We start from the raw sequence: 13,403 nt of genomic DNA, 5'->3' as shown, positions 1-13,403 counted from the left end.
ATTCTAATGAAAATTCCATCTTTAAAATTAACTCATGGGAGCTTAAACTCATTATTTTTTACTTTGCATGTGCAAGGGCTATGACCAGCTGATAAAAGGTTTTGCAACTTAGTTGCTTGAAAGTCTGAAGAGATTCTTGGTTAGACTGGTTTTCTTTGGAATCTCACTGTCTGAAGGTGGTTCAACTTGTACCTCTGCTGAGCGACATTTGTGACAAACCTGACAACAAATTGCTGCTGATATAAATATACATACATACATATATATATATATATATATATATATATATATATATCTTTGAGTAAAAACAAATATATACTGACTTATGGCTGATATACAGATGTATCATAGAGTAGTTTCAGAAACAGTCTAGGATTCAGAAACTGTACCTAAGCAGAGTTACCAAATCAACATATGACTGCACACTATAAAGTTTTAGGGAAAATGCTTTAAACTTTTAGATGTCACCACCAGAGCACAACAATGACATTGAGTATTTCTGTCACCCAAAGGCAACCACAGATATGAATTCCTAAATTCATAAGAACTAAAGCTGGAAGAGTCCCACTAAGTCATCAAACTTGACCTTGACAAGATTTCTTCCCATTGAGGACTAGCCACAGTTTAAAATGCAGCCCCTGCTACTACCGTTTACAGTCTCAGTTCAAACACAGTTAAGACAATTTCACGTAGACTTGCTTCTGTGTGGGAGGAAAGTGTCAAACTGCTAGGTCTGGCTTTGTTTTGAAATAGTTTTTGTTTTCCCACTGAAGCAAACTCAGCCAGTATTTTGAAACTTTCTTTACATTTACTGGAACTCATAAAAAGATTATAGTAATGCTCAGTGTAATATGCACAGCCCTGTCAGAATGGATTTCTATCTTGAAAATTCCACCAGTATTTCTATTTTAAAATCCTCAAGAAATGATAAACTGATTAACGGAGTAACCAATATTTACAGATTATTCAGACTAACAGGATAATTAACACTTAGCTCCCAAGTGGATTCCTGTACATGTCTTCATCTGGGAACTGAGTCCCACTCGGTTATCCGAGTGTGAGCATTATGTCCCATGCTTAGGAGGCACAGTCAGGGAAAGTGTGATTTCCAGAAAACCCTGTTACGCACAAAGCCACTACTTTGTGCCCTGACTGTAGCAGAGAGCTGATGCCTCTGCCTAGCTCCAGGGCTGCATTCAGGGCTGGTCAGTGGGTGAATCAGCTGTGTTTGTAAAACAGATACTTGTGTCTCAGGAAAACTTGTGGCACTGCATCAGGATTGCACTAAGTTTGGGCATCACTGTGGTGGAACGTGATATGAACCAGGTCGATGACAGAAGTCTGATATAAACTGGTAAAAAACTCACCATTTTCCTCCTCCGACTTACGTTTCGCAAGCACAGTGGCACATAATGGCCATAATGACAGACTAGAAAGAGATTTAATGCTGAGGCCTCACCACCAACAACCAGCAGCAGCCACTGTCTGGAGACTGCCTGGAAGGTGCTGGGGTAGCAGCAAAAGAGAGTGAGGAGAGAGCTGAACACAGAGCACAACCCCCACAGCCACTGCTCTTCTCTGGGATCCCAGCAATCTCTGATCTTGGCTAAAATTGCTCTGTGTTGCAATGTTGGAAACCCAGAGACCAAACCTTGTGATCATGAATAACGAGAAGTGTTACCACTGCATAAACCAGACAAGAGTCTAAAGAGAGATACTTTAGTTATGAAACTCAAGCACTTGAAAGTCTGAAATTTGTAATAGCTTTAAGGATTTTTCTGTACAGTTTTTAGCTATTTTGTCTACAGGACCTTTGCACAGGAGAGAAAGGAAATAAATGACAATCAGACAAGAAACCTAAGATTAAACTTTTCCCATCCACAATTACATGACTTCACTATCTAAATAATTTTCCTTTAAAGACAGTCTCCTTTAAGCTTAAAAAACAGTGTGTACCTTTGTGATAATTGGCATTAATGAATAGCCAATAAGCAAGCACGCAGACTCTGTCCATTAATCAGCATTCTGATTCATGAATTTATGTGTGGTGTTTACACACAAGTATATGCATATTGCCATATTCATATACTTTTACATACCTGTGAAACTATGCATATATATAATAATGTATTGCTGAAAGATTACTCATTTTTACTGAACTGTATGACTCCAGCTATGCAGAAGCTCACACTTATGAAGCCAGTTTCTTAAATGTAATCTCTATTGTTTTTAATTACTAAGGCAATGTCCAACTGACTTGTCAGTAGATGTTTTATAGATCAATAAAACAATAAAAAATTGACTCATTAACTGTGAATACTTAAGACATCAACATCAAGATCCACATAAATCAATTCTAATGTAACATTAAGTGTTGCTCAATTAAAATGTGAGAAGTAAAAGATAAAGGGAATGAAATAGTTAAGTTTCCAACAGCCACAATAACTTAGATGTGTCGTGTATCTTAAAATCCCTATTGGATAGTTTGTAATACAAAATCATATATTATTCAACATAATTAGCAGGAGAGAACAGAACTGGACACCCTCCCCCCAATTATTAACTGGAGTTAATAATTCCTTTGAGACAAGGGTTTTTCTTTAAAGTATGTAATACTATTTGACAATGTTACAAACATTATCATAGAAATGCACACATATATATATACACACAGAATTTTATATGGCTGAAATTCCAATACCTAATTTTGCTTAAATATGGGTGGCACATTATAACCCAAGATAATGAACAAATCCATTGATACCTTTTCATTTTGGAAGAAACAAACATAGGCTCTACTTACTGCACTTTCTAATTTTCTGAGCCTCAGCATAATCACATTTTAAGTACTGATACATACAACCGGTTGTGATTTCTAATGTTATAATAATACCCTAATGAATAGCAGGTTAATATTGATTATCATAATTAATAAATACAAAAAATACATTAGCTGTAGAATTGTAATTGTATTTAGTACATACCCTGTAGTGCTACTGAACTTTTGAATGTTTTAAAATCAACTGCTTGCCGACCACTGTAAGGTAGGGAACTATTAGCTGCATTATTAACAGAAGGAATCTGAAGGAATGGAGGGCCAGACTGTGGATAAAATTTTCTGAAATTTAACACTTAGCGTACATCTATATGAGCTAGCCTGGAGGCAGCACAGCCATGTGCATTTTAATTCAGACCACGGTACATTTTTGAAGTGAACCTCTCTAATGTCTCCAGTGCTTTGGTTTGCACTGCAGAATGGTCTCAGTCCATAAGCTGCACTCTTCTTGGGCGAAACTTAACTGGAAGATGCTCTCCAGAACTACATCCATTGCAGTCTGGCCTCAAATGGACACTCATTCCAATGAACGAGATTGGAGGTAGTCTGCTGTAATAAAACGCCCAGGAACATGTATGATGCAGACATCAGGTTCTCAGCACTAACTGTATTGTTTTACAGACCCATGCCTTTGGTCCTTACGACTGGCTAATGTAGACATAGTGGGACTCTATCAGATCTGAGAAGCAAGGGTGGCAAGTATTGCATTGACGCAATTACACTGCTTCTGATACTTGAGCTCACTGAAGGTCTCTGTACAGTCCTGAACAGATCTCTGCCATGCGCACAAACCTCTGCTCAACTATCTTCTCTTAATCCTACCTAACTCTGTCCCACAGTGGTCAATTTGGCCACTGTGATAAATTAATAAGGAGCTTCCTGTGTTCTTTTCTAATCTGGCACAAGTAGTGATCAGCAAATAGCATCTGCTCTCCCAACACTCTGGATGGAATGGGAATTTGATCAGGGACAAGTGGGAAATGAGGATGAGCCTATCCCTCTAAATAGTGGTGTAAAGGCTGAGGTAACTGGTTTGGCAGTAAAACAGTACTAAAAACAGTAGTAGTACTGACACTCAGCCCCATGACCTCAGAGCTTCTCAGGAAGGCGACTACTGTGTATTCTTTTGCAGGTATATCTTATAATGAGGTATCTCAGTATCTAAGGGGAGTAGCTGTGTCTTACCCCTGGGCCAGTTCCTGTAGTCATGGCTACATGTAATCTCTGCAGGAGAAACTGAAAGGAGACTACTCTAACCAAAAACTCCCTTCAGCAACAGTGATGTCCTATTCTAGGAAAGAAAAATGGTTGTAACTGTAACTTGTGTTACAAAGAAACCTGTCTTCACTTACCCAGGTTTCTCAGGGCATTATAATGTTAAAATACACTGGGGATAACAGTGGAAAAGGCAACACAGAGACAAGAATGAAGAAAAATGTGTGCAAAGGAATTGCAGTTCTTTATTGTTTACTATACCATGAACAAACACAGTATTGTAAGATGACTTTTTTAAATAAAGAGAGCTTCTGCAAGAAATTCTTATCTATCTCTATCTCTATCTAAGATGACTCATCTACCTGGGAGGACAGAAGTATTTTACTTTGTCCATACGAGCTTTTGGTGTGATTGTCAATAGTGCCAAATGTAATCATTACTGGAGGGATAAACCTCCTGTGTGTAACCTCATATAGTTTTCAGCTTCCTGCAGCATGCCCAGAGATCAAATCAGGACCAGGAAACAAGAGCGCAGACAACTACTGATGTAGCATTCCCTCTGCTGACAGCACCTGCAAAAAAGCCTCAAATCAGCACTGAGAAAATCTTGGGCAGGGGGACTCCCATTTCCTATAGGAAATGTTCTGTGCAGATGAATCCAGAGCAGATGTTTAGGAGCATAATTATTTCTTGCTACAGGTCTTCTCTTCAAATCCAGTAATTTAAAAATTAATAAATGATATTACAAGGATATCATGAAATATAATTATTTGCAAAGTGCTTTGAGATCATCTGGTGAAAACATTAACAAAATGTAAAGTTTTTATTATTATCACAGATATATAAAAAGAACCTTTATTACTTTGTATTCCAAGTGACCAATACACACTACAACTTTTCTGACATTAAAACCAACAAAGCATTTACTTCTGGAAGATGTAAATTTATCTGCATACTATGAGAAGCTAATGTTGGTGTTTAAAGGGCAATAAAACTGTTACACATTTAACATTTCCCCTTATGACTCATATTTGCTAATAACAACACAGGACTGTTTTAGTTCTGTTTTTAGCAACAATGAGATTATTAGCAAACATGAATCAAAAGAATTTTTTTTCAATACCTCAACATGCAAAGAGAGAAATATTTGATATCTAGTAAATGGAAATAAATCGAGACTAAAGTTTTTTTTACAAAGTAGAAAAATACAGGGCGTCATTACAGTCATATTTTTCTGTCAGCACAAAACAGTTGGTAACTGGTCAGACATTGGGATGCCTTGTCCCCTGCGCTAACTTTAGATTAGACACCCACTTGACTTCCTGTTTTAGTTTGTGTGTAACTGTTGGTTGCACAAGGAATTCCAGTTACTCTTGATTAGAGACAGACCAAACATACTTACTTTTAAATAAAGGTGGATAGCACTCCACTGAAAATCTGCTTTTCAACATCTCTCATCCTTTTTTGGACGCAGAAGCTGGGAAAATCACCCTTTCCAAATTTTCTGAAGCCTTCTCAGTACAGAAATTGCATTTGAGGGGCAGCCCTAATACACAAGCTGGAGTTATTGGCAAAGATCTCCCCTACAGATGCTGAATCTCGAAACACTGTTGCACTCAAATCCAAACTATCTACCTATAGAGCAATTTGCAATATAGGATTGCAAAATGCTTACTTGAGAGCTAAAAAATGTTCGAATTAAGATTATATATACAATTTTGTCTTCCTTATACATACTATTTATGATATAAGATTTAATTGCATAACCATATGCTGTATTTCCACGTTCCTTGTAATAGTTAGGGATTTCTCCTTATTATCTTCTTCATTCATTGTATTTTCCCATTATACTTGATCTAAATAGCCCAATCCCCTAAAATACTGATTTTCTTTTGACAGTTTCCACCAGTGGTCACATGAGGCATCTATAGATAAATACCAAGTACTCTTGAGCGTCTCCCAAATTTGGTGTTCTAGACTGAGACACCTGGAAACTGTTTTTATTTTCTTCTAGAGTGCTTAGCAATTCTGTCTCTTCAATGAGCATTACACTCACTTTTAGATCTATTTGTAACTATTCTGAGCTAACGCAAACAAGGCCACAGATGCTCCCTTTGACATTCAGGAAATAAATCCTGGACATAAATAACTTAACAAGCCTCTCAGAAATCTTGCAGCAGCAGCAGGGATAAAATCTAATTATCTAGGAGAGCATTCAGTTTTGCCAGTCATAAGACCATTCATTCTTTTCCCATAATTTCCTCTCACATTTACACCTTGCTAAAGTACTACATGCAACATCCTTCCTCACAGAATCTGGATTTTTGTACAGATTAGCATCCAACTCATGTGCTGAACAAGATAGGGATCCTGCGGCAAACATAGCATGTGATCCTGTAATTGGAAACAGCATCATAATAAGGATGGGGCAATTTTTATTAGTCAATAGTTTATTCACAGTTCTGGCTACTCCAAGAAAACTTGCAAAATCAAATCAAATTCACAGAGTATTTTCAGCTGGCAAGCACAATCTGGAAAGCATAAGTTTAGATAACAGGCATAGTACTTCCCTACTCATTTTCAATTTCTAGCTACACCTGAACGGATTTGCTCTTATGCTATCCTTTTCACAGACAGACTTAGTAGAACTCAGTTTTATTCAGTCTTTCTGGCTCCTCAGACTCACTGAAACTGTCCAGCAATAGGTATCGACGGGAAGAAGGACTTGACATGGAGAGAGTAGTACAGGAAAGAGGCAGTTAAAACTAAGCAGAAATTACAACTGCTGGTAAAAACCAGTAACCCCCCAAAAAATTGATTTTGAAGGTTAATTTTCAATAGAAACAAAAATAATTCTATAAGACTGCTCAGAAAAGAATGCTCTAATCACAATATATATGATATTCTAGCTGTTTGGATACTATTCCACCTCATATAAATACATTAAAAAAAATTCAATGAACCACGAAGAGAGTCTAAGGTTTTTATAACATCCTAGTCATGGCACTCAGTTGGTAAATAGAAGGTCTTGATTCCAGTTAATGCTCCAAAAATGTTTAAATATTTTTCAGGAAACTGAAGTAGCATCAAAAGGAGAACACCATGTCAAAACATTCTAAGGCATGCTCAGATAAGGCTGGGGTATTCAGCTCCCAGAAAAAAAAATCTCTTCCTGGTAGCTAGAATATTTGTTTCCTGCAACAAAGGAGGAACTAAACCTACATGAAAAGTACTACCTACGAAAAGTACTTTGCCAGCTAAGCTACTAGAGCAATTCCCATAAGGTTTTGGTGTACAGCTTTGGTGTAGTTAAAATGTAATTTACCTCTTCATTCCTACTGGTTTTGAAACAACATGTTTTCCATACCATTACAGAAATTCTTTGGCCTTTTCTTTAACGATTCTGTTTCTAATTTCAGTTTAATATGAATTAAAATAGCTTTCAGTTTGGAGACCAAGCCAAGAAATAAATTACTTACATAGCTCTAGTCATAGTATCTATATACAAGACAGGGCAGGCTTAATTCAGACTCTGAAATTGAATGCTTCATTTGCATCTTTTAATTTTTTAGCTCTTTTCTTGTATGATATGCTCTCCTAGATATATGAATAAAACAATAAATTTCCATATACACAGAAAAATCCACAGAACCTGGACCTCCACAATCACAACACAGATCTCCCTTATGCAAGCCAAAGGGCATCCAGTATCTAGTAGATAGAAATGACAGAAACACCTGCTTAGTGTGTTTCAGCTATTTGTTAACAGGTGATAGTTTAAATTTTGATATTTTGGACAAAGCTGACTAGCAACCTACTCCAACTCTCATTCCTTGGTGGCAACGTTACTGCAATTTCTTCAATAGATTCCGGTGTTTGAAAACCATCAAGAAGCTCTTTAGCGCTCAAAATTTATTGCTCCAAAAAGCAATGTCTGACACTGTTGAATCACCTTCTTTAAGCTTTGTCCTCCTGTAAGACCGACCTGCTTATAGAGGTCATGTAGCCTAACACCATATCTAGAAGTTCAATGTGTATTGGCATCCCAGTGACTTCTCAACTATATCCCCAAAGGGATTCCCACCAAAGTGTGTCAGCCTACACGTTCACATCCGAGTCAATGATTTCAAGTACCTTTAGGAATGTAAAGATACAGCAGTTCACACTTAATAACATAAATGAACTGCACACATTTCAAATACAAAGAGAATGATGTTCTTTTGGAATAGTTATCTATTGTTGCACACCTGTATTAGGAACAATTCTAGGTAGTCATAGGTAAAGTAAAGAAATACCCACCCATTCTGGAGTATGAAGGTTTTGCTGATCTGGCACAGTTCCGTAAGTGGGAATTATCACCTGGTTCAACTCCAAGACTAAAAATAAACATACAAAATTAAAACATTTTAATATTTTGTCTGGTAAGATTTTTAATTAATTGTTTGGAGCTATGCCATTTTATTGTACTCGTTCAGTGTTTCAGAAAAAGCGTATTTGTGTCAGAATTCAGTTATAGTCAACAGATGGTAAGAGAGGAAAGCACACATTTCACCAGGGTGACAACCTTGGAAATCATACAGACAAAGCTACAGTGATTCAAAACGTCCCATTGTGTTGTTCAGCATTTCAGAAAACTTCATCTGCAGTCTAGCGGTAGTTAGTATTAGTTTTCAATAAATAAGGGTACCAGAACTGGCTCCACCTGCACAAATAACCCTAGCTCATGCTGACTGAACCTGTCAAGCAACAACAGTACCAGGAAATCCTCGAATGGGTGTGATATAGATAGTGACGCTATAACAGTCACTACATAATACGAATGATTTGCATGTAACCTAATATCACATCTGGAAGTTCAATGTGTTCACTGTGTCCCAGTGACTTCTCACACATTTCCCCAGAGTGATTCCCACTAAAAAAAACAAAAGTAATCTTGTGAGGCTGGCTACTCCGATACCGTTACCTACTACAGCTGTCTAACAGCTTCCTACGTATTGGGAAAACTGGCCATCAGATCAAGCACTGGATAACATATAAATTCATACTTACAGCCACTTAACAAATCTTTTTGAGTCTTAAGAAAAGGACAGACAATATCCTGAGGCTGAAGACAAGTGGCTGAAGAGAGAAGACTGCTTTCTGCCATGCAGGGTAGGTAGATAGACTCCAGATGTTATTTTTAGACCCTTAAAATAGAAAGGAGTTTCAGGCAAGTCTGTCCTGCATCAAGAAAAGGGTCATGGATATAAAGGGTGCATGTATGCCAGTGCTGCTTGGAAAGGAGAGCTCAATTTATCAAAAATACTCTTTAATCAAATAGATAGTACTCTTAGAAGGATAGTTAGATGCCTGTTATACACATTAGTAGGACCAACATCACTGATATGCCAAAACTTTTTTCTGGCTTAAAAACTCCACTGATATGTGGCCAGATTCTCAAGAATTACAAAAAGACCTTGTTTCATTGATGATGCTTACTTATGCCAGTTGAAGATCTGTCAAAACACTTGAAGACAGAACACAACAAAATTTCTCTCTACAAACCAGCATAATCTGCTCATGATTTCTAATCTGCTAAATTCCCTTGTTTAAATACTATGTAATACAGTTTGGTAGGAACTTTAGTCCATATGCTGAGCTGTCAGTTTCCAGATCTCTATTGTGGTGTATACTTCACCACTATATGTGGTGTATACTCCAGGGAAGAGGCAAAAGCAATGCCATGAATTTTTCCATCAACATAGCTTCAGAAACATCTAAATCATAAACTACATGTTGTTCCAGCTGGATAATCAAAATCAGTGAGATCTCAAAACATTAAAATCTTTTAGAAACATTTGCCAGCATTCAAAAGAAAGAGCAGGAAAGTGTGTAGTAGTGCAGCACACAAACATTACATGCTGAATCCATAATATGCAGACTCAGAAAACATGGGTATATATCAGCAGCTATCATTAGATTGTCCTATCTGGAGATCATTATATTTTAATGGGCTCAATTCAGACAAGTGTGAGAAGGACAAATATAAATTCCTGACGTCAGTGCAATGGACCTGACCTTACACTCCCTAGGGCATTCTTTATTCTCTGTCTGGATACAGATTGCTTCTGAAAACCTACAGAGGAGGGAATGTTACTGCCCACATATAACGGACAGGGTGAAGCTCTGAAATGCAAACTTCTGCTCTGAAACCCTGCATGTCATTATAGGGAGCAAACAGATGTGGAGAGTAGAAGCTCCAGACAATAAGACTTATGTCAGCCACTGAAGAACAAGAATCATGCATTACAATCGCCTCTTCGTTAAGTACTCACTATATGTAATCACACAGCACTCAATAGTGTTGCTGAGAAATCCCTTCAGCCAGAACTGAGGAGATGGGGAAAGCACGGCATTCATAGTAGGAATTTCTATTCTCCCAAATCTTGATGATCTGAGGCTAGCCAGGAATAGCCTCTGTAAAAATACATATATAAGAGTAGAACTTGCCTCCGCCTCGGTGTCTCTCGCCAGCATGTCTTCCCCACAACGTGTCATAAATATTTTATCATTTCACCAATATTTATTCTCTTAAAGCCCTTTTACTTTAAATATTGCCCAATACAATCCCAGAACTTTTATTACAATTAAAGGACTCGTGCAAAAGGAAGCTGCAACTCTCACTTATTCTGGGAAATTAGCCCAGAACTTCTCTCTTCAAACTAAATACAATGCCTTGACACTACCTGAATGTACTCTTAAGTCAGATTTGTTCTAGTAGTGCTTTGCTAGGATAACTATGCCAATTTGCACAGTTGTGCTTTTAGCTGGAAGAAATAATTCCAGTCTCGTGGAGATAGAAATGGTACCTGCAACAACTCAGCTTTGACAAAATAAGCTGCACACAAGGCTTTTTCCTATCCCCAAATTCTTCTTATTTATTTCTCCCACCTCCCATCCAGCATTATAGTAAGATCAGTTTGAAATAGAGAGGGCAAGAAAGAAAATTGCAGCACGAAAGTTTTGTGTTGGACATTAGAAACAACTTTCTAATATTAAGACAGACTATCTGGGGAGGCTGTGAGGTCTTCAGTACCAGTGTTTCTTCAGTACAGATTAAAGAAACATGATGAAACAACCTACACCAAGTTGAACCCGGCAAGCCTTTAGAGACAGGGCCTAGACAAGCTCTTGAGGTCTGTTCCAGACCCAGTTTCCTCTGAGTGTAAGCCTGGCTATAGCGTTCTCCCAGTTGCACTGAGACTTCATTTTAAAATAATATTTTTCCTCATCTTTTCTTCTTCAGAAGCAATTTCAATTCTGTTAATGTTTGGGTCAGAGCACATCAAGCGTAGATGCCTATGTTTTAATAACTCAGTCAAGTAAGCCAAAGAAAGTATAAGCGAGCAAAGGAATCTACTAGAATTGTGCTGGCATGTTCTGATTTTAATTGACATCAAGTTCTATCTTAAAGCAATCCTAGTAACATATGCTTTCATCAGAACATTCAATCCAATTTCCTTGAATTGTATTAATATATTTTAAGTTCTTGCTTCGTGATAGCAGCAAGTTTTTGTCTAGTCCTTACAAAAAAATATGCTGTTTGTTGTATAAACTGTAAATGCTAAATCTCTGCACACTACTTTACAAGGATATCTCAGTGGGATCTGAACTCCACCAGAAGCTAGAAGCATTCTCAGGAGAATTTAGGCTAGGCTGATTTTACACATCCCACGCTTCTCCTTTACAAACTGTGTACCTCTTGTCTCTTTGGCCAGGCCAAGAGACTTGAATCTTGCTGTTAACTCTACCAGTGGTTTGCTTTATGACCCTAGGAAAGGTTTAGTTTTCTCACAGATTGGCCAACATTTCTGGCTAGATTGAGTAAAGCTCCTAAAATTCCTTGAGCACCCAAGTAAATTGTCTAGTCTTTGCATTAGTTAATTGATGTTGACTGTGAGTGGTTTTGGCTGTTCAATGATCTTTCCATTGAATAATTCAATTTTATAGGCTTTCAGGAACATTATTACTAGTAATTTCTACCTATTGCTATGGCAGAGGTGAGAGAAAATTGCACAATGATAGACACAAAAGCTGCTCTCCCTTTGGAATAAATATCCAGGAGAATTAACCTTTCCTTGGCGCTTGAATAAAAAAAAAATAGGAGCAACTGCCTAAAGCAAAGGCAATGGGAATGAAGCAGTTCTTCTGAGACTGTTCAATTAAAAAGGCTTAGAATGGGGAAAAGGTCGTAAAAAAATGGAAAGAAAGATGCTGTCCAAAAAACTATTAATGAGAAGAAAATCACAAAGATATTGGATAAGCTGATATTTGAAAAGGCCACTGGACTTGGCTCTATAAGCAAAGTCACTGCCAAATATGCTTGAAGATGCCAAACTTACTGTGCCAAAGACCTATCATCGAATTTCCTCTAATGGAAATAACCAAAGGTGAAAAAGGGCAGCAGCATTCTTTAAGCTTGTAAATCACATAAATAAGTCAAACTAACAGGCACAGAATTATTCTGAGAAGTAAAAAAGGTTTTTACAACACCAAATAGTACTTTGGTACTTCATTTCCCTCAACAACCCTGTGAGCCATTGTAAAGGACAAGATCTCAGCCTTGGCAGTGAATTCCTTGTGAGTAATCATGAATGTAAAACCAAGAGATGATGTCTAGAATCCCCCAGAGTCCTCAGGCATTGCTGCCTTGTTATAAATGTCACATCACCTCTCACTTTCCTCAGAGTATCTGGTAAGTGAGAGTATCAACAGGCTGTCACAGAAGTTTTAAAAGTATAAATCCTAAATCCTTTTCTTACAGGGGAAAAATAAATTACAACGGAACATTGTGCTCTCTTAAGCACAATACTGATGTGCCCAAGAATATCTGTCTAGCCTCTTGGTGGGATGCACATGCTGCTTACAGTCTGTCCTCTTTATGCAGAAAAGTTTAGCGTGTGGTTACAAGAAACAAGTTGTTGCAATGTAAGCTGGAATGCAGTGCTAGGGCACGTCATCAACTAATCTGCACTAACTGGATCATACAGGATCATACCAGGTTTTCCACCAAGAGATTCAGACTGTTGGGTTGAGTTAGGTTCTCCCTGTCTGCTGGGATAAACAGTAACATTCAAAAGCTGCAGGCTTTGCCATGCTACTGCTTACTTAGAGCCGATCCAGCATCATACAGCTCCTTAGGAAACAGATAAACATTATGGTAGTGTCTCCTCAGCACTCAGCAGACATGACAGCCACAGATTGGTTTTATGATACTGTCACTTCTATGCAGGCATCTGAGAGGCAAACAAGCAAAACCCCACCTCCCACCTTCTGAGACACGGTCTCAGAAGCCACAAGAAGGGATGAAGTA

The 13,403-nt window shown here is 37.8% G+C and overlaps 1 protein-coding gene across 2 annotated transcripts in view; it reads right to left on the bottom strand.

Moving 5' to 3' along the window:
* Positions 1–13,403, bottom strand: part of ANO6 (anoctamin 6) — a 78,440-nt gene that overhangs the window by 42,323 nt on the left and 22,714 nt on the right. For both annotated transcript variants that reach the window (XM_062583831.1, XM_062583824.1), the window contains exon 2: positions 8,351–8,427. In XM_062583831.1, coding sequence (XP_062439815.1) covers positions 8,351–8,427 — 77 coding nt within the window. The remainder of the gene's footprint in view (positions 1–8,350; positions 8,428–13,403) is intronic.

The sequence above is a fragment of the Rhea pennata genome, chromosome 1, assembly GCF_028389875.1.
Source record: "Rhea pennata isolate bPtePen1 chromosome 1, bPtePen1.pri, whole genome shotgun sequence".
Lineage (NCBI taxonomy): Eukaryota > Metazoa > Chordata > Aves > Rheiformes > Rheidae > Rhea > Rhea pennata.
Note: the sequence above shows the minus strand (reverse complement) of the source record. Positions and strands in the feature narration are given on the sequence as shown.